At 44.6% G+C, this 26,539-nt stretch overlaps 2 protein-coding genes across 4 annotated transcripts in view; both read left to right on the forward strand.

Annotated features, from left to right (window-relative positions):
* SCARB2 (scavenger receptor class B member 2) overlaps positions 1-7,675 on the forward strand; it is a 36,853-nt gene extending 29,178 nt beyond the window's left edge. Inside the window, exons 12-13 of one of the 2 annotated variants that reach the window (XM_081207157.1) lie at positions 167-238; positions 3,558-7,675. In XM_081207157.1, coding sequence (XP_081063283.1) covers positions 167-196 — 30 coding nt within the window. In that variant the 3' untranslated portion in view covers positions 197-238; positions 3,558-7,675. The remainder of the gene's footprint in view (positions 1-166; positions 239-3,557) is intronic. The other variant, XM_081207156.1, reaches the window with a different exon arrangement.
* A 3,479-nt stretch (positions 7,676-11,154) lies between these two features.
* NUP54 (nucleoporin 54) lies at positions 11,155-25,454 on the forward strand. 2 transcript variants are annotated; one of them, XM_081209300.1, is made up of 13 exons: positions 11,155-11,518; positions 13,476-13,637; positions 16,241-16,324; positions 16,430-16,564; positions 17,348-17,574; positions 17,785-17,972; positions 18,564-18,760; positions 19,480-19,534; positions 20,170-20,263; positions 21,680-21,787; positions 23,300-23,419; positions 24,161-24,271; positions 24,875-25,454. In XM_081209300.1, exons 1-13 carry the CDS (start codon positions 11,464-11,466, stop codon positions 25,001-25,003), a joined length of 1,665 nt encoding a protein of 554 aa, XP_081065426.1. In that variant the 5' UTR covers positions 11,155-11,463; the 3' UTR covers positions 25,004-25,454. The 2 variants fall into 2 exon arrangements, with proteins under 2 accessions (XP_081065426.1, XP_081065427.1); XM_081209301.1 differs by lacking the exon at positions 13,476-13,637 and having other exon boundaries at positions 11,162-11,518.
* Positions 25,455-26,539: the final 1,085 nt, after the last annotated feature.

Genomic DNA, 26,539 nt, shown 5'->3' on the forward strand with positions numbered 1-26,539 from the left:
ATTTTGTTCTTTTTTCATAAAAATCAAAACCTTTCCCTTTTTTAAAATTTCCTCTTGATTTTGACTTACTTCCTTCATGCAATCACCAGAAAGATTTTGTGTTTTTGTTTTATTCCTTTCTCTGTTGTCTTCCTTTTATTTGTTTCTTCCGAAATGCTGGTTCTAGGGCAGCGAAGGTTTAGTAGACACAGAGTAAGCACCTTTCCGCAAACGTTCAGCAGCTGTCTTAAGACACATGGTAAGATCAGCAAAGTCCATATCTCTTTCCTAATCCTCCTTCCTAGCTACAATCCTTATTCACTAAGGAGAAACGGTTAGCTAGTGAACTCCAAAGTCTTAAGGTCTGTTTCACACATGTATGATGACCATCATTCATTGACGGTAATGACTTGCACATTTGCATGACTAATTAATTGCCAACGGTAGTTTTTTTCACATAGCCCAATATCAACTCAAACTGGGAATGGATGGATCAGTCAATATATTCCCCATCTGTGGCAGTTTGCAATGCTCATCTTGTTCCCTTTTTGACTTAAAAAAAATCAATATGAAGATCACCTTTGTATACACATTTAAATACTTACTTTATCACAAAATGTGTATTTTTCGCTCTGCGTGCAAGTGCATTTTGCCCTAAAGCACACATCTTTTGAGTCGAGAACTACAAACACATGCATGTGTGAACCAGCCTTAAGGTCAACACTCCTCGCTTGAAGGTCTTGGCAATCTCACTCCTGCAGCCCAAGCAAGGTTGGGACGTTTAGGCTGCGGTTCTTACCCCACTTACTAGGAGTGAGCCCCATTGAATTCAGCGGGGCTTAACTTCTGAGTCAACGTAGTTTGAATGGCACCGTTGCTTGGCTGATTAGTCAAGTCGCCATGTGAGCATGTGTGTGCTTGCGAGAGAAAGCGAGAGAAGGGGATGCCCTTCTTAAGGTGATGTCCATTCAGACATCTGTGTGCTGTGGGTCAGGGCCCTAGCTCAGTGGTAGAGTATTTGCCAGGTCCAGTCCCCATCATCCGTAGGTGCAACTGCCAGTCAGTGCAGACATTCCTGAGTTGGATGAACTGTTGGTCTGACTGCAAGAGGCAGCTTCCTGTGTTGCTGTGTTCCCCTATTGAATAAGAAAGCGAGCGTGGTCTTTTTCCCTAAGCTAGAAATACAGCTTTCCTCATGTGTGGATTTAATTCACTGACTAAAATTCTTCTAGTTCTACTGGCCATTGACTGAAATAAATAATATATAATCCTAATCCTGTAACACCTTAGCTAGATTTCTTTAGTCAGGAAGAGTCCTAGTTACTGTTTTCTTCTTTTATTTTTATATACATTTTCTTTCATTCCTCCTTCCCCATTAATAATAATAATAATAATTTATTATTTGTACCCCGCCCATCTGGCTGGGTCTCCCTAGTCACTCTGGGTGGCTTCCAGCAAAGATTAAAATACATTAAAATGTCACTCATTAAAAACTTCCCTAAACAGGGTTGCCTTCAGATGTCTTCTAAATGTCAGGTAGTTGTTTATCTCTTTGACATCTGATGGGAGGGCGTTCCACAGAGCGGGCGCCACTACCGAGAAGACCCTCTGCCTGGTTCCCTGTAGCTTTGCTTCTCGCAGCGAGGGAACCGCCAGAAGGCCCTCGGCGCTGGACCTCAGCATCCGGGCAGAACGATGGGGGTGGAGATGCTCCTTCAGGTATACTGGGCCAAGGCCATTTAGGGCTTTGAAGGTCAGCACCAACACTTTGAATTGTGCTTGGAAACGTCCTGGGAGCCAGTGTAGATCTTTCAGGACCAGTATTATATGGTCCCGGGGGCCACTCCCAGTCACCAGTCTAGCTGCCGCATTCTGGATTAGTTGTAGTTTCCGGGTCACCTTCAAAGGGAGCCCCACATAGAGCGCATTGCAGTAGTCCAAGCGGGCGATAACTAGAGCATACGAGGCTGATTGACCCAACGTCTCCTTGCAACCATCATGGGCTAAGTGAGAATGTGAACCCAAGTCTCCCCAGTCCAAGTTGAGTACTTTGGAGCCCACCCTAGTTTGAAAGTTGGCGGAGGGATACCAGAGCGCTCCAGGAGTCTTTTCCCCACTCTGCCTGTTGTGCGGACTTCGTTTCTGATCAGGTTCTTGCAACCGCAAAAGTGAACCTGCTTCTGTGTTGGTGTGCGCCATGCGGCTTTGCTTGAGGTGTCCATCACGGTGGTGGGTTTTGTCCAAAACGAGAGAGAGAGGAAACAAGCAAGGGGTGTTGTTCTGTTGCTGGCCGGACATCGGTTTCTCAGTTGAACCTAGAGGCAGCATTACCCGGTGGGATGGAGCTGCAATCACTTCCGCTTCCCAGAAGCAAGAGCGGAAAGCAGTGGGGAGGTCAGCACAGTGCAGGTGCGCCAGCGGAAACCCTGGGTTGGCTCCACCAGTGCTTTCGCAGAAAGCGGCAGCGATTCTGCTTCGCCAGGTGAACCCCTTCTGCCCTGCTTCTCCCTGTCCTTCTCACTCTGCTCCCCCCGGAAGCAATTTTACCTACTGCGCTTATGGGTTAACTAAGAGACTGCATGGAACAGGGGTTGCCAAGTCTTGTGGCCATGGTGATGGGTTTCGGGGAGTGGGGGGTGGGTATTGCCAGTTGTTTACTTTTATGTAAGAATTTTCAGTATGCAAAATGTGTCGAGTTTTTTGGGGGGCGGGCAGGCAACAACAGCTGGTTCTTATCATAGGAATGTTGAGGGTACAATTCCCAATTTGTCGATTGGTCGGGGAGGCTGGAAGATTTGTCCTTAATTTGGATCCAAGATACATTCGAGGGCAGTACACTTCATCTAATGGAAAGTCATGTGATCTTGACTTACTTTCAGATTTCTCGGTTCGATGGTGGAGATGAAAACTTCCCCGCATGTAGAAATCTGACATATGAGGGAGGAGGCTAGACTTAAAAGCCTGTCCCTGGTGTGCTAATTTTCCACAAGCAGGGAGATAATTGCTATAACTGGATATTCAAATGTGTGGTACCACACCTCCAGTCTGAAATGGTACAGTCTTTAGAACATGGTACCATGTGATTTATCGGCCCCATTAAGATGCACAACTTTTCAAAGGAAAACCTCTGACCATGACATGACAGATATCTAAGGTCATTTCCCTAAAAGCCATATACATCATATCCCTAGTGTAATTTTCCAAATATATATGCTTGGCAGGGGGTTGGACTCGATGGCCCTTGTGGTCTATTCCAACTCTATGATTCTATGATCTCTTAAGGCATATACATAACACAGACTTCAACTAGTATAGTGAAATTCTCTGCCCCCCCCCCCCAATTGTAATTCTGCAAGTGGAGCCTGGGGATCTCTTAATACTCAGCACCCACCCTAAACTACAAGTCCCAGAATTCTTTGCAGGAAGCTGTGACAGTTTTACAGGTATAAAACCAAGACACTTCTACAGTGTAAGGGAAGCACATGCTGTATTTGTCAGCCTTGGATTGCAGTATTGATACCTGTCAGGATAGCACCTTTCAGTTCTGTGTTTGTCTTTCCTGCCTGTCTTAATTGCAGGCTTCCGAAGACGAGAGAGCGCCGCTCATCCGGACATCGTGACTCAATTTCCCCAGCAACAACAAGAACAACACTTTTCAGAAACGAGCTTAGTGATGACTGAACTATGCAAGCTGCTCTTAACTGCAACCACTACGCTGTACAACAGTCTCGACCGTCTCCCCTGCACACTAATATATGTTAACATTCTGTTTCGGGTTTTGCGGCATTCAGGAAGGCTTTGCTTTGTGAAAAGTGGACTGCTGTTTAAGAGCGGAGGTTGCGGTACTGCTTTTTCTAAAAAGCTGGAACAAAGGCAACTTCCATTGTCTTCCGAGATTGCAAAAAGCAGTGTTCTAATATCCCTGTGTGGCTATAGACACCTGCACTGGTGTTCTCCCATTGACTCCCATGGGACTGTAGTAGTGTAGGTATCTGTGGATCGGCCCCTTTTCTTTGCCTGTTTGGCGGGCCATAGGAGTTTGTGTCAGTTGCAATGGGTCCGTTTTTATTTATTAGAATCACTAGGTACAATCCCGTCCTTCAGTAACTTGACTTGCTGCCAGCCTCTCTGACATACCAGGCATTTTAGTTTCCTCCTTGTGTCCATTTTCACATTGCACAGCTGGGAATGTTTTGTCGGTCTAGCTAGCTCATGATCTTGATCCTACGTTGCAAAGGGAGATCCCCAGCCTCCATCACATTTTTCGCGGGTATGGCTGCAAAACTAACACAGCCCACCATTGTACCATACTGCTCTGCATCCATTGGATCGATTTTGGGGTGGTTCCCCATGAATGCATACCTGTGAAAGTGACCTGGAGCCGGTCTAGCAGCGCCACTTGGGAGTCACAGATACCTGGTCCAGTGGGCTATTTTAAAAACGTGTCCAGTTCAGCACCTTTTAGGTGAATTGGTGTGTCTTCCCACCGCCCGCCATGCAAATGTTTTCTAAAAGCTGGTCTGTGGATAGAAAATGTTCCCCGAGAGCCGGCTCTCAAGTATTTGATAAGGAACACTAAGGGAGTGCATTTGAATCAGCACACCTGTAAAGATCACTGATTGCTCTTTTTCCATGGGCTGCCTAAAACTGGCAAAGACGCGGCCCTCTTGCATTCTCTGTGAGGTCTCCCTACAGACCAAACCAAGCCCTTGACATGCGACCTGGAAGGGGCTAGGAAATGGCAACGCTGTCCTTTTGCCCTCAACTCTGCCAGCAGGAGCCTCCATCACTGCAAAAATGCTGAAAGTGCAGGCAGGTAGAAGCAACCACCAACAGCATCCTTGCTGGCTGCAGCCAACCTTACACTGCCCTCCCAAAAAACCCAGGCATTTTGGAATGGGCAGAGAGAGCTGCCTTAGCTTGATCAGCTATTGGCAATGGACCTGATCTCTCTTGCCAAGCCAGCCTAGAGTTGGTGTAACAACAACTCGCAGCTTTTATTGCCATCCTGTTCTGCGGTGGCAGGAGGGCTCTGTATGCAGTGGTGGTTTTGCTGCTTGATTCAGCCCCGCTGCTCCCAGCCTGGAGTTGCAATTGCTTCCCTAGTTTCTTTAGACATAATCTCCGAATAAGCCAGTTTCTCAGATCTAGCAGCATGTAGCATTTTAAGAGACCTCTCAGTCAGAGGCATCTAGCTGTGCCAACCCTCCCTTCCTGTCTGCTTATCTGGAAAGAAACCTTTGAGCCTCCCTGAGTGTAAAAAGGCACAAACTCATATTGTGAGGTCTGGAAGAGGAAAGGGCTGCATCGCCTAATGGGGAGTTTATGGCACCTGAATCAGAAGCCTATGGAAAAAGAGCTGCAATGTTGTCTTGCACAGGTGTGCATACTGGAGAAGAAGGGAAGAGTTGGATTGCAAGCTACCTTCGCTGGAGAGAAGGTAGCTCCAACCACTAGGTCAAACCAACCTATGTTACCTAATGACCAGCTGAGCCTCTTCTGAGAGGCCCAGCTCATACTTAAATAGGTATAGCAAGCAACATAACCTGCCAGTGTTCTGTACACTTTTTCTTCCTTATGTAATCTGCATTGCTTCTGGCATTACCTAAAATCTCATTCTGCCTGCTGACCAAATGCCCCATTACTATATTTAAAGATCTCTTATTGATTCTTCAAAGTAACATGATGTAACTATCTCCCCCCCCCCATCCAAACGGCCCATTATTGAGTTGATTGCATTTCCCCCTCCCATTGGAAAAGCAATTATTACCTGAAGCTGCAGTAAGAAGGCAGTTTCCCCATCTATTTTTGGAGTGGTTCTCAAGACACACAACTTTCTGTCATTCATAGTGTTCACTAAGAACAGTTACTCAATTTATTTTGGTTGTGCTGGTGCAGGAACCATAGAATATGTTGCTGGAATTCCTTTTCTGGAGCAGCCGAAAGACCCATCTGGTCCACAGTTCCATTTCCAGCGGTGGTTTCACCAGTGGCCTTCCAGGTGTTGTCCAACTCCTGATTTCATTAAAGACCTCAAGTCTATGTAGGAGAAAGAGATGATTCTCCCATTACTAGAACCTGAGAGTCATCTCATGGAAGGAAGCTGCCCCGTGGTTGGCCAATGGAGACTGCAGGCATTGCAGATTGATGTGCATCCTTAATTGTTTCCTTGGAAGCTTGTGCAAATTATTTCCCTCAGTACATTTACAAAATTATAGCATGAACGTTTACACTTCCAGCAGTTGTCACACAGCATTGCTTAAAACAACTGGAAGGCAGCAGGGAGGCTGCTTGTATATATTTCTGAGGGTACAAAGGAGCAAAAGATAACTTAGAACCATGAATAGTATTAGTATAGTATTATTTCTGATAGATGCGCCTCTACAGCTAGGTCATTGGCTCAGATCACCTTTCAGTGTTCATTTATACTTTAAAAGGAATTCCAAGTTCTGAAATTGCCCCTTTGATGCTGCCTCTCAGTCTTAGTATTATGGGGTTGAGTAGTGTTTAGGCCCTCCTAACAGTGCAAAGCCTCCCAGGCTGCTTAAGTTATGTTATGTGGTAGTTGGGAAAGATGGCACTCCAGGTTTTGCTTCACTACGACTCAACGTGATCCCAGATTATTAGCCATGGTGGCTGGTGCTGATGGGAGTTGGAGTCCAACAACTTCTGCAAGGCCACAGTCTCTCCTCCCTTGTTTATAGTGTCTGCTCAAGGCAGAGAGATTGCGCACAGTACTATCATGAGTGGCTAAAACGAGGGCTGTGCAATGTTTATAAAATACTGAGCAGCCCTCAGAAAAGTTCTTGTCCTGTGTCTCTAAATTTAGACAGAACCATGTATACAACAGGGTGGGCCAGCTGCTTGCTGTGAACGACTGAGTGAATGCAAAGTTAGTGAAAGAGCAAAACTGAAAGTTCCAGGATCCTTTCCTATTTTTGGTTTGAGGGGTGGCGATATTTGTGGGCACTTTTATTTTTCTAGTTGTAGTGGAGACCGTTTGCTTCCCTGTTAAATAGTTCTGCTGCAAGAAATGTCCAACAGTCTCCTGAAGCTGTGGACAAGGAAGTTTGTCATCTTTCGACAGAGGAGCTCCTAGGGGACTTTGGGATTTCCTGGAGCATAAATTCTCTTGTGGGCTGCGCTGACATAACTAATGGTTTGTAAGTGCTTATTTAAATTGCTCAGAGAGCTTCAGGTACAGAATATTTATAAGACTGGTGTAAGCCAGGAAACCTGTATTAGGCCCATATATGATGTGGACCTAAGTTTTCCCAAGGCCACAACAATAGTTGATGACGAGTTTATCTTAACCATCACACTGTAGAAGCAGTAAAAGAGCCTACTATCAAATCTCTTCAGTAGTACTTCTCCATATTTAAAACATGTTTAGTGGTGCAGCCAGAAAATCTCTAGGGACATGTCAAAGTTGACAGCTTTTTAATGCAAAAAAGAGGAATCTAGTATCAAGAGACAAACTATGGAAAAGATTCAGCTCTTATTTGGGGCAATTCTTTGTAGGTCAATCATGGTAGTTACTCCAAAGCAAAAAGAATGCCCTTTTTTGGTGGGGGGTATCTAACACTGACTCTTTACACTCAGCCCTGTTAGTAATGAACGAAGTGGACTGTTGTCATGTCAATGAACTGTTGTCATGTTAATGTGGAATATCACATTAAATGGCTTTTTTGTTTCATTGACTTTTCTCCTTATTCTTGTAACTTGCATTTCTGAATATTTTTCTCCAAAGGAACATCTGTTTAGTTAGTGAATCTCCCTCTATGTAAAAAAAATGCCAACCAGGCCTGTTCTAGTTCTGCTGCTTCTGAGAGAAGACAGTAGGAAATCCTGTCCATTTACAGTGGTACCTAGGATTACATACACTTCAGGTTACATACGCTTCAGGTTACACACTCCGCTAACCCAGAAATAGTGCTTCAGGTTAAGAACTTTGCTTCAGGATAAGAACAGAAATCTTGTTCTGGCGGCGCGGCAGCAGCAGGAGGCCCCATTAGCTAAAGTAGTGTTTCAGGTTAAGAACAGTTTCAGGTTAAGAACAGACTTCCGGAACGAATTAAGTACCGTATTTTTTGCTCTATAAGACTCACTTTTTCCCTCCTAAAAAGTAAGGGGAAATGTGTGTGCGTCTTATGGAGCGAATGCAGGCTGTGCAGCTATCCCAGAAGCCAGAACAGCAAGAGGGATCGCTGCTTTCCCTGTGCAGCGATCCCCCTTGTTCTGGCTTCTGAGATTCAGAATATATTTTTTCTTGTTTTCCTCCTCCAAAAACTAGGTGCGCCTTATGGTCTGGTGCGTCTTATAGAGCGAAAAATGTGGTGCTTAACTCGAGGTGCCACTGTATATGCTTGGGCCAGGTGAGCAGATACATTCTTACCTGCCAGTTGTCCAGGTGACAAATGCTAAGACGAGCTGGACCAGATGCCTGTGGCAAGTCCATAAGCAGGAATGAATGCAGCCACACTCTGCCCATGGGTGATTCTCACAACTGGGATTCAGAGACATGCTGCCTCTGACAGTGGAGGATAGAACATCTAGTACAGTGGTGCCTCACAAGACGAAAAGAATCCATTCTGTGATTCTACTTCGTCTAGCGGTTTTTTCGTCTTGAGAAGCAAGCCCATTGACGGATTAGCAGCTTTTAGCGGTTTATCTGCTGATCGGATCAGCTGATAAGCGGCTTAGAAAAAGGGGGGAGGAAGGAAAAAAACCCAGCAGGAACTCACAAGACATTGTCGTCTTGCGAAGCAAGCCCATAGGAAATTTGTTTTGCAAAGCACCTCCAAAACGGAAAACGGAAAGCGAGTTTTCCGTCTTGCGGGGCACCACTGTAGTTACTGATGATAGCCTTATCCTCCATGAATTTGTCTAATTCTCTCTTAAAATTATCAAAATGGATTGCCATTGTTGCCTCTTGTAGGAGCAAATGCCATAGTTTAACTACTATGCGCCAGAGGCGAATTTAGGGCAGCAACGACCATTTCCATCGCTCTGGGCACAGAGCCTAAGAGTGTTGTAAGGTATCGCATTGAAGATGTACTCCACTAAGCATGACGGAAGGCAGGGGCACTGAATTTTGGCCTCGGGTGAGGCGCCATTGAAATTGGAAAGACCGAAGTCTGCCCTTGTACGCACCGTGTGCTTTCTAGCTGTCCCAGAGTTCTGGGTAGTCATTTCTCATTAGTATGGCCTAAAACATACTTTCTGCAATTTCCCTTGCCTCTGAAAAGGATCTTGGTATTATGGCTAGATTAAACGCAAAAAAGCTAAAGCAAAAGACCACAAAATCACTGAAATCACAATGAGGTACAGTGGCACCTCGGGTTACATACGCTTCAGGTTACATTCGCTTCAGGTTACAGACTCCACTAACCCAGAAATAGTTCCTCGGGTTAAGAACTTTGCTTCAGGATGAGAACAGAAATCGTGCTCTGGCGGCAGCGGGAGGCCCCATTAGCTAAAGTGGTGCTTCAGGTTAAGAACAATTTCAGGTTAAGAACGGACCTCCAGAATGAATTACAGTAAGTTCTTAACTGCCAGGGATACTGCCAGGGAGACAAAGTCCATCATGGCCCCAAGCCATCCGATCCATCGATCTCCCGTAGGCACGCAGTATCAGCAATTAGCGAGATGAGTTTCTAGAAAATATCTTGCCACATTCCAGAGCTCATGCACACTCTATCAGCAGATAATGCACAGCAAAAGTCGCACTCAGGAGAGCATTATTTACAAGTTTTATTCAGCGTTGATCAGAACAAAGAAAGACATGACTGCCTGTGTCAGTGTCTCCAGCACAGAGAGAGAAAACGAAAGCAAAGACACAACAGAAACATCCTGTGAAAACAGGAAATACGCAGGCTGTGACACAAACATCCTGCTCCCTTTTAAGGTGGAACGGAAATATCCTAACAGGTACCACTGTATAGCCACGCAGCAGCAGTAGAAAATACATTTTCAATACTTAGTGCACCTCACCCCTCCTGGAGAAAGAGGCGTGTGTGTTTACCTGCCGATGAAAAGAGAACAGAATTCTGGCTAGATGCACTGAAGAGGGGGAAGTGTGCAGCTGTTACAGACAAAAGCCCTCCCAGTGATCCCTGCACCTCATTTGCAATATTCTCAAGTGTGTCCTTTGCAAACCTTACTGCTAAGCATGCACCGCAGCAGATTCCAGGAGAACACAATGGTGGTGTAATTAAACATGTGATAAACGGGACTAACAGGTGACCAACGGGACGCAGGACTAAACTGGCCGAGGCCTGAAACACATCCTAAATCCCCTCACTGAGTCATAGTTTGCAGTTCCTTTCATCATCATCATCATTTTTAATTTGTATACCGTCTTTCTATCTTACAATACTCAAGGCAGTTTACAAGCTGAAGAAAGAAAGAATGTACATTTTATAACAATCTAATGCAATACAAAAAGGGGATAATAAAACATATCTTTAAAATAGGCAACCTACATCAAAAAGTAATATTCAACGATCATTATAATAGTATTAAATAGTAATAACATATGAAAGTTAAACAGAAATCCACTCAACAGTTATAATAAATAATTTCTAAACTATAATCAATAAAACAACGGCAAGTCACAGTGCATAGAATAATACAATAGAAATTGAGAAGCAGAGACTAGAGGTGGAAGGAGGCCTTGTCTGATGGAGTCTCTCCCCTCACAGTTCTTCCTCCAGGAACAGATCTCTTATGAGGACTCCTAGGGTGGGAGTCGGAATAGGGTTTGAACCTATTGCACACCATTATTAGGGGTGAGGATCACCAAAGCAGGTTGCCATATTTCAAAAAGTGGAAAACTTGTTGAGGGTTTTTTTGGGGGGGGGGACGTTGTTGGAAATTTCCCCCCCCCAAAAAAAATCTACATTTTCGACATGGATTGCCCTACGTCCGACTTTCCCCATCAGGATCCCATCGGGCACTTCCCCTCCAGTCCACAAGGCGGAGCCTCTACCTTCCCGCAGCCCTCTCCCCAATTGGTGGCACTTCAGGGGCCGGTCTAGGAATCCGCGACGGCATCTTACGTCGCCGTCGTTGTCGTCATCACAGCGGCTCGTTGCCGGGGCAACAAGCTAGCTCGAGCGTCGCTCTCCGGGCGGAGGCGGAACCTTTTTTTCACCACAGACGCAGAAATGTGGAGTGACGCGCCACGGCGATTTCAAACCGGGACGCCCGGTGCCAGGTTTCAGCTAGTTTCCCGCTCTAATTTTTCGACACGAAGTGCGTAAAGGGGAGTCGAAGTTAAGGGAGGCCGAAGGGCAGAGCGGCGGGTCCCTAGAAAACCGCGGCCGGCGCTAATAGTGGGTTCCACTCTAACCTTTTCCTATCTCTATGGCCTGGTCGCGGCCTCCCGCGTCGGGGTTGCAGTTTCCACCCGGACGACGGCGCTGAGCGGACCTTCCCAGGGTCAGTGGGTGCTGCCGCCGCCGCCGCCGCTCGGGTTCCCTCATGGCTTTCAACTTCGGGCCAGCCGCCGGCGCTGCAGCCGCCCCAAACCCTGCGGGTGAGTGCGGGGAAGTTGGGGGGGGCGAGCTCGGGGGGAGGGGCGTGGCCCTGGTCGCCCTGGCAACCGAGAAGGTAGCGGGGGGGGGCGGGGAAGGGCAGCACCTGTTGAATCCATGGCTGCCTTTCGCGGAGCAGCAGCAGCTTCGGAGGCGCAGGGCGATATCAAGAGAGGAGGGGTTGGGAGGGAGGAAGTCAGCTTTATTTGTTCCAGCCGTAGGTCAGGACAAGCACGACAACACGCCCAAATGGACGCGAGCGCAAGGAGGACGTGAAGAAGCAGGGCACAAAATGATGGTGCGCCTTAAGGATGCCTGAATGTCCGCTTGGCGCAGGGTTTTAGAACAGGAAGGGACCCTCGAGGGTCTTCGAGACCAAACCCCTGCAGTGCAAGTGTGTGTGTAGAGAACCACCACCCCACACAAAAGAGGCACTTATTATTAATAATAATAATATCACAGGGTCCGTATAAAAATGTGTGGGAAAATGATTGCTTGTACATAAGAGCATGAGCAGAGTTTTTATTATTGCAGAGTGATTTTACAGCACGAGATATTGTTAAGAGCATGATGAGCACGTGAACACCTCATGCTAGACTAATGATTGGCTCACGTAGCATAACACTCTCTTTGTCTGTGGGCAAGGGCAAGGTTGCATTCCTTTGATTTGTTACTTTTGGGTACGGGGCAGAACAAACGCTGTGCTGGAGGAGAAAGGATGAATTATTTTCACTGTGCACAATAAACATTGCACGGCAAAAGCCAAAGCTTTTTCTTCAAGTCATCTTGGTGTGAGACTGATTTTCTTACTGATGTCGAGCTGGTTCTCGACAAAAATGTAGCTATATATATCCCAAAGGAGGACCCCCACACACACACAGAGAAAAGAGGCACTTATTATTATTATTATTCATTAATATCACAGGGTCCGTATAAAAATGTAGCTATATATATATATCCCAAAGGAGGACCCCCACACAGAGAGAGAAAAGAGGCACTTATTATTATTATTATTCATTAATATCACAGGGTCTATGTATAAATGTAACTATATATATCCCAAAGGAGCACACCCTCCCACACACAAAAGAGGCACTTATTATTATTATTCATTAATATCACAGGGTGGTTGTAGAGAAAGGCCAAGGGGCTGCAAAGTGTGGCTCTCCCAGTGCCACACTTCTGTTCCCATCCATTAGCAAAACTAGGTCTCTGGCTACTGCCAGTCCCATGTTGCAGAGCCCCACAAATAAACATAATTAGTGCTAATTCCTCCAAAATACATAGGGTTGTAGAGTCCTGTGGCTTGGCTTTTGAAAAACAGGAGGTCCACAGTACTTAGCAAATTGAGAACTGCTGTGCTAGCCTGTTGTTGTCTGCCTTGTACTGGAAAGAGTATGTGTTTGTCTAGTATATGGCTGGCAGGCTGCATTTGACTTGGGAATTCACAAATTGCATGTTGATATGGACTGTTGTGATAATGTATGTGAAGCACTTTGAACAAAAATCCATGTCTAAATGCAAAGTATTCATATTAATCAGCATGGGGAGAGTGTAATTCTAATACGGAGGTTTGGGGAAGGGAACCACTATCAAGTTTGTTAACGGTGCTTTACTTGGTCATTCATATCTACAAAATGTTAAGCCTAAGTGTACTGCTCAGCTCATTACTTCTAAACCCTTCAAAACGTAGACCATTCAAAACACCCTGCTCTCATACTGAGGAGGAATTTTTATTTGCATGTTTTTGGTGCAGAACTAATATTTGGCAGTGAAAACTTCATTTGTCCTATAACAGCAGAGAAACGCTATTGTACTTTTTCTTGCTATGGACTGATGTTTCTTCTCCCCCGTTCTTTGAAATTTCTCATTTTTGCTAATCAGAAATGGTTTTACTGCTTACATGTTTTGTTTCTCACTAATACTTCCTTGCTTTCTTTTCTGCTTCCCACTCATCAGGATTTGGTGGGCTTGAAACAGCAAACTCCACTGCCAGCGGGTTTAATTTTGGGGGTTTTGGATTAACTGCTAATCCTGCAGTGAATTTTAATATTGGGAATTTTGGTGTGTCTACTACCTCGGCTCCACCATTCAATTTTGGTAACAGTCTGGCCAGTGCAGGTAGAGAATGCACACAAGTGGTGTTTGTAATTGCATTGTTGCTGGGAAGGGTCCAAGAATTTGCTTCAGGCCCCTGGGGTCTAAACTCATTTATGTGGCATTGTTCCACTAAACTCCATTGAAGGCCTCTTTCAGTGTTTAAGGACTGGAGTAGAAGCAGAATACCTCTTTTGCTTTTATTCTTGTAGCTTTTAAAATAACGTTTGCATCGGACTGCTTAAATGTGTGACTGAAATGCCTAATTTTTCAAAGCTGTTTTATCACTGAAGTAGCTGCAAAGAGAGACTGCTCTGATCCAGCAGTTGCTTATGGGAACATAAAGCTTCACAGAAGGATGCAGTCTATGCGTTCGTTAAAGAAATGATTGATCAGGTCCCTCCATTCAATAAATGAGGAAGTCTGCACCGTCAGGAAATCCATGTGAGAGGCAATACATACGGAACACAGCATTGTGGGACTACTAGCTACTTGCTGTGATGTAAAGTGTGAAGGGGAGACAACCTCTCCAAACATGGGATGAATTCATGGCAAATCATTCCTCCATAGTACACATCCACCATGTTTGTGCCCTATCAGCTTGGGAGGGTGTTGAATTCTCAGTTTCCTTTCACAATTTTCCCGTTTACTGTGTGCCTATGAAACGGTGTAATGTGTGAATTAGCCTTGAATCCATGTGGATCTAGATTGGCTCATTTTCATTGGGGGGAAAACCATTTTAATGACTCAGAGTGCCTTAGCAGGCCAAATTTGTCATGTGCATTCTGCAAACAGGGATATAAAATTATGATCCCTTGGTAATAAAGTTGAATAACTTTGAAAAGGTATTTTTCTGTATCTCAAATTCTTGGACCCTACTGCATTTATGTTTTTCCCCTTTCCTCCGTCTCTTCATTGGATTTCAGTCATCACGAACTCACCACACTTTTATCAAGGCTTAATGGAGAAGCAAATTTTATACGATCAGCTAAAAAAAATCAGCAATCCTAACTTTTGGTCTTTGAGAAATATGCTGGCTTTGACAAAAAGATTCTGACTTTTAAACATTTTCAACTATTTACCGTCTGTAGAACAAGTTGATAATTCAACTAGCTGATTTTGAACAGCCAGGCATCGATCCATCTTTGTACCTGAATGTGCCTGACATTAATATTCAGTATTCTAATATTCAGTATTTCTAATGCGCTCATTTAGTGTTAACCTTCAGTTCTTGTGGCTGTTCGTATAGGAAATTATATCATTCCATTTGTACCTGAATGTGCCTGACATTAATATTCAGTATTCTAATATTCAGTATTTCTAATGCGCTCATTTAGTGTTAACCTTCAGTTCTTGTGGCTGTTCGTATAGGAAATTATATCATTCCATAGTCCTATCATTTCTGTACTGTAGTATGCAACAGTTTCAATTATTTGTATAGTGTAACTCTCATCTCAGCTGTTAAAAGAAACCATTTGTTCACCCCAGTGACGTTGTTTGCTTTGTGATTGGTCTGAATGGCTTTCACAATGTGAGTCTCTCGCACCTCTACCCACCGCATACAAATGCATTCACACTTCCAATCAGTTTTAAAATTCTTCTTGGAAAATTTCTGTGCAAGGAAGGACACGAGAAAGAGCTCACCACTGAGCTACGATTGTTACTAGTATTACACTAAAATACTGTAATTGTTTTAAGATGGCAGCTATAACTGAACTTTAATCTTTTGAGTGCAGACAGGGATCACAAATTCTAATGCATTTATAAAAACTTGGTTTCACACTAGTATTTATTTATTTATCTGTTTATTTATTCTTTTGTTTAATACATTTACAATCCTGCACTTTCATCCAAAGGAGCCCAGGGCAGCACTGATTTCAGTGGGGCTAAAGCACAACTTAGTCTTTGGGTCCATCCCCCAATTTTATGACTGTATAGGTTTTGAGTGCTTCAGGACAGGTTCAACCAGTGCATCTTTCACCCAAAAAGTTCAGTCAGGAACAGTGCTGGTTGGTGCTTGGTCAAGGAGAAGAGCAGGGTCCATATAGGCAGCACAGCAGTTGCAGGGCCAATGTGTCAATGGCAGGCTGGAACCCTTCTTCTGATTGAAACCTATTCTGGGAGCTCCAGCAAAGCCATTTAATCAACTCTGTTGTGCCTGTTTAGCACAAAGAAAGGCATGCAAAGAGTGCTGGGAGCAGCTGGTTTCTACAATGCAAGGAAAATTCAGAAGACATATTTATGCCCACATAAGGAGCACTGATGTTCTGGAGTAGTTTAAAGCAGAGGCACTGCATTGATTAGGTTGTTTTTTAAAAAAAGAATTTATATGTGTTTTCCTTCAAGTAACAGGATAGGCTTTCCAAAAAATAACAACAAAAATGTGCAACTGATATGATTTCCCAAAAGATGAAAGCGTGTTAGCTACTTTAGTGTTAGCCCCTTCTCTGCAATCGCTTCGGCTTTAAACGAGGGCAACGCATACGAGTTGTTTCCTCATCAGCATTCATTTGTCACCATCTCCCTTCCTAAAAAAAACCCTACCGGCATGTGATCGTCAAAACTGTGGCCTCGTAAAAGGCTTCCGGGCTTCTTCTTCTTTTGACTTGTTCATTTTGGTTTCCTAGGGGCCTTTGGAGGATTTGGGACGGCAAACACCACAGCTGGATCTACGTTCAGCTTCTCGGCACCTACCAACACCGGGGCTGGTGGTAAGAGCGCATGAATTGCACTGCACATGTCTTTCCAGTTAAAGCATTGCAGGAGCTTAGCATGACCTTATTCACACTGTGTTGTCCCGCTTTTCTTCTTTCAAGGGTTGTTTAGTGCTACCCAGAACAAGGGTTTTGGATTTGGTACTGGCTTCGGGACAGGTACCGGCCTTGGCACAGGTTTGGGAACTGGTTTGGGATTTGGAGCCTTCAGCACCCAGCAGCAGCAGCAGCAACCAAGTAAGTACCCTAAGGCTAAATAGTGCCAGGGGTTTTACCTAACCTCTTTATGTCATATTGGAGTTCCTTCTTTCCTCTCTTCCTTTCTCCCTCCCATCAGACATCTGGGTGACAGCCTGTTGGGCAAAAGAAGTGGACTTTATGAACTGTATTCTGGTTGGGTGTTTCAGGCGTCTGCTGTAGCTATTATTTTTGTCAGGCATCCACATATCTGCCTGAAGGAGATAGGATCTGCCTGTGTGATGCCCACCTGGTGGAAACTCTAGCTCACATGGCCCTTAAATGTAAAATGAATGATTATCTCCACCAACAATTTCTGGACCATCTATGTATTCCAACATGGAAACCAGAGACAGAGGTTATACGCTTCTTATTACAGGGGAGAGACCAGAAGCATACCAAGACAGTAGCTAAGTTCCTCTATTTGATTTTTTGTCACCGAAGTATGCTACAGGATCCTGCCCTTGCTGGAGACCCACAGAGATGAAATAGATTGCTCTCCTCTTCTTCCCTTTGGCAAATGACTGTACTGTTGAAATGGCGACGAGATCGCACTGGCCTATTTATTCTGAATGTTTGTATGTGATGCAAATAAAGGTTTGACGATGGTGATGATGATATATCTGCCTAAATTGCAAAAAATATAATAGTGATAAGCTCAGAAAATATGTAAACCCTTGGTCAGCATCTTATTTTACAAAGGGGCTACTTTGAGGAGAGGCTAGTGGGCTAGCCTTGCGTGGTTGGATTTCATTTGCCATCTATCTTCCCATCTCATTTTAGCCCTAGGAAGCCTCTTCAGTCAGCCTGCTCAAGCCCCTGCCCAGTCTAACCAGCTAATAAACACAGCAAGTGCCCTTTCTGCACCCACACTGTTGGGAGATGAGCGAGATGCCATTTTGGCCAAGTGGAACCAGCTGCAGGCATTTTGGGGCACAGGCAAAGGATATTTCAACAACAGCATTGCCCCAGTGGAGTTCTCACAGGAAAACCCCTTCTGCAGGTTTAAGGTATGATTGGTTTTTCTGAAGACCACCTTCTTGGAAACAGTTGGTTGGCTATCTAGCCTTAATTGCTGCTAGACATTTAGAGTTGATTTCCTTCGCTACATTTCACGGAGTTGTAGAATCGTAGCTTTCATGTCTTTGTGGTGCAGTGTTTCTGCAGCAAAAAGTTTGGGTATCTTTTCGTTGGCTGAAAAGGCTGCTGTCCTTTCACAGGCTGTTGGCTATAGCTGCATGTCCAACAACAAGGATGAAGATGGCTTGGTAGCACTGGTCTTCAACAAGAAGGAAGCAGAAATTCGAAGCCAGCAGCAGCAGCTTGTGGAATCTGTGCACAAAATCTTAGGTTCAAACCAGACTCTCACAGTCAACGTGGAAGGTGTGAAGACCATGCCAGATGATCAGTAAGTAAATTGCATGGTGCATGTGTGTCCCTTCCTGGCAAGAAAAGGCCTCTTCATGCCCAAGGAGAGTAACATGCTTGATGCAGGGATGGCTAACAGGTGTAGGCAGACCCATTTCACCTTGCCTCCTTTGCTCCTCTCTGTGCCAGGTTGGGCAGAGGTGCTTCCTCTTATCTGGAAGACATCCCTCTCAGGAGCAGGTGAAGGCACCCCAGAGGCTTCTCATTTGGAGGTCCATGTACAGAGTGTCCCATCCAAGTTGCTGATGGGTGGAAATTGGTGCCATAGCAAGCTCCATACATACATTGGATGAAGAGCCCAGCCAGGCAGATAATAATTGGAGGAAGCTGGCCAGACCATCTCAGTTGGTTAGAGCATGGTGCTGATAAGGGGAAGGTTGCAGGTTCGATCCCCATATGGGACAGCTGCATGTCCCTGCGTTGAAGGGGGTTGGACCAGATGATCCTCAGGGTCCCTTGCAATTCTATGATGCTATGAATACATTTGGTTTTTTGAGCTCAATCTTGAGTGTAACAACAGTAAATCCTTTTAAAATGTGTAAAATATAAGTGTTTGTATTGGCTCTTTTAGGACTGAAGTAGTCATCTATGTTGTTGAACGATCTCCAAATGGGACTTCCAGGCGAGTCCCATCTACCACTCTGTATGCACACTTTGAACAAGCAAATGTCAAAAACCAGCTGCAGCAGCTTGGAGTCACCCTCATCATGGCCAGGACAGAGCTTTCTCCAGCGCAGGTCAAGCAGCTGCTACAGAGTCCTCCTGCAGGTAACCTGTACTGCAGCCAAGTGCTTTGGTTAGATCAGGCTTCCTCAACCTTGGCCCTCCAGATGTTTTTGGCCTACAACTCCCATGATTCCTAGCTAGCAGGACCAGTGGTCAGGGATGATGGGAACTGTAGTCTCGAAACATCTGGAGGGCCGAGGTTAGATGATGGAGGAGCATGTCCTGCTGTAATACAAGCTGAAAGAATTCTGCTGTTCTTTAAAAATAAGTGTTTGGCCAGCCATTTAAGGGGTTTGCTTTAGATATGGGATGTATTTTAATTGGACTTGGCTTGTAGATACAATCTGGAAAGAGACCTAAAGGACAAGTAAATAATCTTCTAACTCATTGTGCGGTAGATCAGCGGTGGGTTGTTGTTTTCCTTTTCCCTCTTGAGACAAAACAGCAGGACAGAAGCAGAAAGAGGTACTTGGAGCAGTAATTAATGCTTCTTTAGGGGGTGGGTTCTCACAAGAGAAAAATTCACCAAATTAATTGGAAATGGGATATGCAGAGAATATCTGAAGTGTGTTAAAATTGTCACTTTTGAAATGTAGTTCGCCTGTTTTTTGGGGGGGAGGGGGGCTATGAGTTATACATGTGTTAAATCTGGGTGTTTTTAGCAAGATAAATCTTACCTCCAACTGATCCTATTAAACAATGGCTGAGGCTCAATGACTCGATATTGTCCTCAGTGACTTACCTTGTTTTTCCTTTTCCAGGAGTTGATCCAATCATTTGGGAACAGGCCAAAGTTGACAACCCAGATCCTGAAAAGTAAGTCTGGTGGTTTCCAAGGTGGTTTTTGCATTGCTTGGATAATTTGAAATGGGAATTATGTGTCTTTCTGAGAACAGAATGGGCAAAATGAGCACCCTGGCGATCACAGCTCCCAAGAGCAATAGCTGGAAAATAGTCATAACGCCACACTGAAATCTACATGGCTTTCAGTTAGCAGGTGCATGCAAGACTGAACCATCACAAGAATGCATGTGGGGAAATGCATGCTTGTGTCCCTGTGTTAAAATCTTGCTTTGTTACTACCACATTGGGGAGAAGCTACGCTAAATTTGCAGGTTGAAGAACGTTTTAGATGTTGGTGCATATTCAGGCATGCTATCTCTTACACGTACTCTTAAGAGCTTCTTGGGACGTCAGACCCAACAGTCTTCAGTGGAATCTGTTAAGACTTCCAGCTGCTGGCAACAGAGTTAGCACAACCAAGGGTGTGTGTGCATGTGTTTGAACCAGATTCATGGTAATTTACCAGAGACAAAAACCACCATCCTTTCCCCTTAAAGGGATGGTGAGGCCTCCTGACTCCCTAGTTAGAGTGCCTTGTTTGCTCCTATAGCCTAATCATTTCTATGTGTTGCCTAATTTCTACCACCTCAATGCTCTTACTTCTCTAGGCTGATTCCAGTGCCGATGGTTGGTTTCAAAGAACTGTTGAGGAGGTTGAAAGTCCAAGACCAAATGACGAAGCAGCATCAAACCAGATTAGATGTGAGCACCAGCTTCTGAATACCACTGTTGTGATTATTTGTGGCTGACAATGGATGCTCTAAGAGTCTAGTTGCCTTTTGCTTTGTAAATCCTGTGTTCCAGGTGCCAGAAACTTAATACCATAAAGTACTCCGGACTCTCAGGGCCAGGGATTGGTAGCTTGCTCCACCTAGGCTGGGGTTAGCAATTTCCAAGTCTGTTGTAAAGAGCGTGGAAGATGCCAAACTTGAGGAGTCAAGATGCATAGCACGTTTTACAATATTTCCACTGAGCTTCTACTGCTTGTGTGTTCCAGGAGCACAAATCAACCCAGTCTCTTCACTTTCACCAGGAGCTACACTTGAGATGCTCAAAGTGAAGTCTTACATCCCTATTTTATTTTTCTAATTTATAGCTTTATTAGAACAATACATACATTTTACAAAACCAAAACCAAACAAAACAAAACACAACAAACAACATCACACTCTCTTGACTTCCATTCACCCCCTTGCGTTATCTAAACTTCATTTTCTACTTCACACTTTTATATTTCCTCTTTCTAAATATTTAAAATTACTTTATTTGGTCCTCTGTTGTCTTGCAAGATTCAGTCCAGACCCGTCAAAGTATTTAGATTTTTACAGTACTGTTTTATATACTCTCTAAAGAGATTCCATTCTTTATTTAATCTCTGTTTTGAATCATCTCTTAAACTTCCCGTTATTTTGGCTACTTCTGTATATTCTATCATCTTCACCTGCCAGTCTAATTTGGTGGGTATCACTTGTCCTTTCCAATTTTTTGCTATTAAAATTCTAGCCACTGTTGTCGGATGCATGAAGATTATTCTAAAAAAATTTGGGATTTCAGTCTAACCTCCCTAATTTAGAGGAGGGACATAGCTCACTATAGTACATTTTATCCGCAGAAGGTCCCAGGTTCACTCATTAACATCTCAAAGTAGTGTTGGCAAAAACTGTCTGAATCACTCCTTGTAAGTGCAGACAATATAACTGTTTGAGTTGCAATAAGGCAGCTTCCTGTGTTTAGTCTTAAATCTGTCTAGTGGCTAAATCAGTAATACCTCTTTACTTGCAGGACTAACTTCAATGGTATCAAATCTGTTTTAATCTTTGAGTTCTATTAAAGTGTTCCCCGCCCCAAAGCATTTCTGCTGTGGTACATTGCATCCATTTTCTCTCTCTCTGCAGTTGGCTTGTGATTTTTGAAGCGTGTGTTTTTGATTTTCAGGGGATTTTTAGAGCCGTCACTGTAGATCCATCCAGCTCCATAATTCTGCAGCTGGTTGTGGACTGTATCTGCAAAGGAAAGGCTTTCGATACACGAAGGGACACCCAGGTGTAAAACTGGACGGATAGTTCACAACCTGTGCATTCTCTCTAAGCAGTTGACCCAATCTCTCCCTGTCTGTAGATTATATCAGAAGACATAAGTGAGCTCCAGAAAAACCAGACTACAACGATGGCCAAAATAGCTCAGTACAAGCGGAAGCTAATGGATCTTTCGCACAGAACATTGCAGGTAGGCTGTTGCTTGTCCCTGTGGTAAAAATGGGTGGTGATTAAGAATGTAGGTAAAGTGCAGTAGCGAAGAACATGAGATGAAGGTCAGGAAATAGTCAGGTCAAGTCTCAATTCAAGTAGGGTTGTCTAAGGTGGTCCTGAGGCAAGCCCCTGTTGTCTCTGCCTCAGTCCTCCCATCTGCAGTGTGGGGGAAGATGGATAAGACCATAAAAAGAGGATCCCACGTCCCTCTAGACCTGCATCCTGATTCCATCTCGGGCCAGCCAGATGCTTCTAGGAACTCCATAAGGCAAGAGTGCTCTCCCTGACATTGCATTTTCTCCCAGACCCCTTTGCTACCTTAGAACACTGAGGTTCCCTATTTCTGTCATGGCTAATCAGCCACCAGTAGACAGATCTTCATTCTCCTCTTAAAGCCATTCAAACTGCTGTTTGGATAAGAGATCAAAGAAACTTTGGGTCTTGATCCCAGTTTAGCCACACACTGCTCCTTGCCTTTCTAGGTTCTGCTTTCTCATTCCCCCCCCACTCCCTCCCCCCTTTTATAATTAAAAAACAACAGTTGATATGGTACATGGTTGTTTTATGGGATGGAATAGTGTACAGTTGTGCCTCACAAGACGAAAAGAATCCGTTCTGTGATTCTCTTCGTCTAGCGGTTTTTTCGTCTTGCGAAGCAAGCCCATTGACGGATTAGCGCTATTAGCGGCTTTTATCGGCTTATCGGATCAGCTGATAAGCGGCTTAGCAGCTTAGGGGGGGGAGGAAAAAACCCCCGCAGGAACTCGCAAGACATTTTCGTCTTGCGAAGCAAGCCCATAGGAGATTTGTTTTGCGAAGCACCTCCAAAACGGAAAACTCTTTCGTCTAGCGAGTTTTCCGTCTTGCGAAGCGTTCATCTTGCGGGGCACCACTGTACATTGGACATGTTTATTTTACGGTCTCTTAACTTTCAATTGTACCTTAAAAAATAAATTATTACACAACTAGGGAGAAAATGGGTTTATAAGCTCCTCTTTCTTTATTTTTTTTACTTCAGTTACTCTGTAAACCTCCATGTGTATCTTATAATAATAATAATTTTATTATTTGTACCCTGCCCACCTGAAGGAGCGTCTCCACCCCCATCATTCTGCCTGGACACTGAGGTCCAGTGCCGAGGGCCTTCTGGCGGTTCCCTCACTGCGAGAAGCAAAGCTACAGGGAACCAGGCAGAGGGCCTTCTCGGTAGTGGCACCTGCCCTGTGGAACGGCCTCCCTCTTGTGGCTCTGTGCAATGACACTCTGCACCTGTCCACTCCCTTGAGCGGCCTTATTGACCTCAGGTGTGTCTGAGGATGGCCTTCCCATTTCCAGGCATATTTTGCATCCCTAAAACACCTGGGGAAAAACAGACCAGGTGCTCTACATTCAGCTGTGCTGCCCAAAAAAGGATAATCTCTCTCTCTCTCTCTTTTTTTTTTTTTTGGTAAGGGATAGCCTTCTAAAGCATCTTAATTTCTTCACAAAGGTGTTAATCAAGCAAGAGATCCAGAGGAAAAGCGGCTATGCCATCCAAGCCGATGAGGAGCAGCTTCGCGTACAGTTGGATACGATCCAGTGTGAACTCAATGCTCCAACGCAGTTCAAGGTCAGCAACTCAGGACGCATAACCTTGCATACCAAACACAGAACTGTGCAGTAAACTGCCTGGTGCTTTGCGCTTGCTCCTTCTGTGCACTTGCATTTCATGCCTGTCTTACATCTCCCAAGTTCTTTCATGCTAATGTGGAAGGCTGTGTCCGCCTTAGACCTATGCCATGCTGCTTGTTCATGTTTAGATGCATTTTAGAGTTCCTCTTTAAAAAATGGTACAATGACAGTGTCTTTGAAATGCCTCAAGCTCCTTCAAACTATACTGGTAAAATCTGTAAGTGGTATATTTTCGCAGGCCTCTCAACCTGATCATTGATGCATCCTTTCAAGAAAGCAGCCTTAGTGGGAGGTTACTGAGTCAAGTCAGTCTGAGAGGCCTTGAGATACTTGCTTGTTGGAGATACTAAGGCAGGGGTCGGCAAGGTTTACCTCGCCTGGGCCAGTTCACTCCAGCGGAGATTCCTCCATGGCCCGGATTGCGCGATTTTCTGCATCTGCGCAGATGCGATTTCTGGCGTCCCTGTGCCACATTGGTTTAGTGCAGTTCACGGGGGCTCACTGAGCGTGCAGCTCGGGGGCGATTCATGGGCTGCTTGTGGCCCATGGGCCTTAGGTTGCCTACCCCTGTTCTAAGGACTGGATCTGCTTATAAATCTCTGCCACTTGTCCCACAGGGCAGGGAAAAAGAAGCTGCTTTCTGCCCTGAATTCAGCGTTTCTTCCTTTATTTCTTCCAGGGCCGGCTGAATGAGTTGATGTCCCAGATCAGAATGCAGAACCATTTTGGAGCTGTGAGATCGGAAGAGAGGTACTACATCGATGCAGACCTCTTGCGGGAAATTAAACAGGTAACAACCGGCAGGAATGCAAATTCCTTCATCACAATAACATGAGAAAGTCCCAGATGCGTATTTTGTGCTGCCAGTATTTCCATTCCCAAAGAAATGGATGTTTTTGTTGCATGAGGTGAGGGAGCGGGGTGGCCAGTGAAATTTGTGCTTGGTAGCATAGAAAACCTGGGGAACGGACTCTGCTGCAAGCCCTGGTCAACCCTAATTTTTGGCCATTTGCCACCAGGCAACGCTTACATGTTTCCAAGGTTGTCTTCCGAAACATAAGGGCTAGAAAGTTGCATTTAAAAAACAACACACCCAAACATAGTAAGCTGAATAAGGCAACAAGAGCTGTGACCTAACCCTGGGTCTGGATTCCAGTGTTAATGTGTATGAAAGGGGAGGTATCAGCATGTGACTTTCTGCTGAGTAACCCATGTCTCTCATGTAAACACAGGGGAAAGATTGGAGCAGTTGTGATCTCTCAGTTGAGGACTGATGCCTAGCATTTTACAAACAGAAGGGCTGACCGTTGCCAGGAAATTCACAGGCTAGGCTTGGGAAGGTCAGAGCGGAGTGTTTACGTGGCTATTCTCTCCCCCCTTCCCATTCTTTTAGCACCTGAAGCAGCAACAAGAAGGGCTGAGCCACCTGATCAGCATCGTAAAAGATGACCTGGAAGATATCAAGCTCATAGAACATGGATTAAATGAGAGCATACCTATCAGAGGAGGGGTGTTCAGTTGATGGACACCCTTCCGTTGTCCAGAGGTTTATGGAACCTGTAATTTCCCCTCCATGACCAAAACTCACTAGGTGATTTAAAAATATATATATCTATCAATACATCTTCGTATGGGACGAGAGGATTCCAATGGTATTGGTGTCCTTTCCCTAATTTGGCCATCAAGTGGTTCGGTTTCCTAATGGTGCAGTTGGCTTCAAGAACAGACACTTTAGACACTTCAGAAGCTGCTTTGTGATCTAAGCCTGCAATTTTGGCAATATCGACTGTGTGGGTTAGGTTTATGAAGACACCTTCCGTGTTAACATCTTGAGAGGAAACACAATGTTATTGCTTACAGCAAACATACCCCAAAATAACTGCTGGTTGTTTATGTGCCCATAAGACATTGTCCAATCTGTTTAAACAAACTTCAAAATAAAGCTTTGAACCTTCTACATTACAGGGGGGAAACTGGGTGTCTGATGTGCTTCTTTGAGACAGGTGATGGAAAAGAAGCACTGGATAAAGGTGTTTAAAAACAAAAAAAACTATTGGTATCTAAAGCCTATATTTTTATATCATTTTAATTCAACAGAATATGCAAAACCTTCTTTCTAAGAGGTAATAAAATCAAATATTTACCCTTGTTACCTTGCTGTATGCTGTTTGTAATGGAAAACAAGGTTTGCAAATTCGTGCAGTGGATGCAATTTCTTCCTGAGCAGCATTTCAACAGTGTGATTTTTCTATTGTTGATTCCTCAGCAGGGCATCCCTCCTCTTGCATTAACATCACCGCTACAATTCTCTGTGTTTAAGCTATAGCTCTCATTTTGCTTATATACTTTCTATGTGCTGAAGATCAAAACTGAACTACAGCCCTGAGCTGAAAGTAAGTATACTTTTCCCATGTGACCCGACACTGAAACAAAGCCAAGAGTTTGCTTCGTGGCTGTGGTCTGGGGGCAGTGCTGCTACAAAGCCCTCCTCAAAAATAGCAGTGGATGAGATGCCTGGAGCGGAGAGAAACAATTGGCAAAAACTGCAAGTGATGATTGCAGCAGGAGAAGCTGTTGCGATTTAATAAAAACAGTGACGCATCCATCCAGCTGCTAGTACTCCGCCTCCTGTGCAAATGCATTTCTGTAAACAAGGGTTAACAATTTAGGTAGACCTTTTAAAAAACCACTTTAGATGCGGCAGCTGTGGGTGTCAACACCAGCAAGGACCTGCTGCAGCACCTGCAAGATTCCCTGCCCCTTCCAAGAGTCCAGAGGCATTGTGGGAGAATCATGATGCCAAGTACTTTGCGGAATGCATGGCTGTCCTGTACAAATGTTCTAAAAAGAAAGATAAATTGAAGCGCATGCGGGAGGTGAACAAACCAGGGCAACAGCAGGACAGTGGAGCAAGCAAGGCAACTCAGAAGTGAGGAAGCTACAGAGCCAAATTTATCCTGGCTTCTTGCCCATGCTAGAATTGTGGCGCTTTGGGCGAAAGTGGCAATATCTGGCAAACTCCCAGTGTATTCACAACAGGCTTTTCTAACATAAGCCT

This window comes from Podarcis bocagei (genome assembly GCF_964188305.1).
Source record: "Podarcis bocagei genome assembly, chromosome: 9".
NCBI lineage: Eukaryota > Metazoa > Chordata > Lepidosauria > Squamata > Lacertidae > Podarcis > Podarcis bocagei.

Bases quoted from the DNA above. Each gene is read 5' to 3' on its own strand.
- NUP54 (XM_081209300.1), top strand. From the start codon at position 11,464: ATGGCTTTCAACTTCGGGCCAGCCGCCGGCGCTGCAGCCGCCCCAAAC. The intron at 18,761-19,479 runs GTAACCTGTACT...TTCCTTTTCCAG, and splicing joins GCTACAGAGTCCTCCTGCAG to GAGTTGATCCAATCATTTGG. The intron at 24,272-24,874 runs GTAACAACCGGC...CCATTCTTTTAG, and splicing joins TCTTGCGGGAAATTAAACAG to CACCTGAAGCAGCAACAAGA.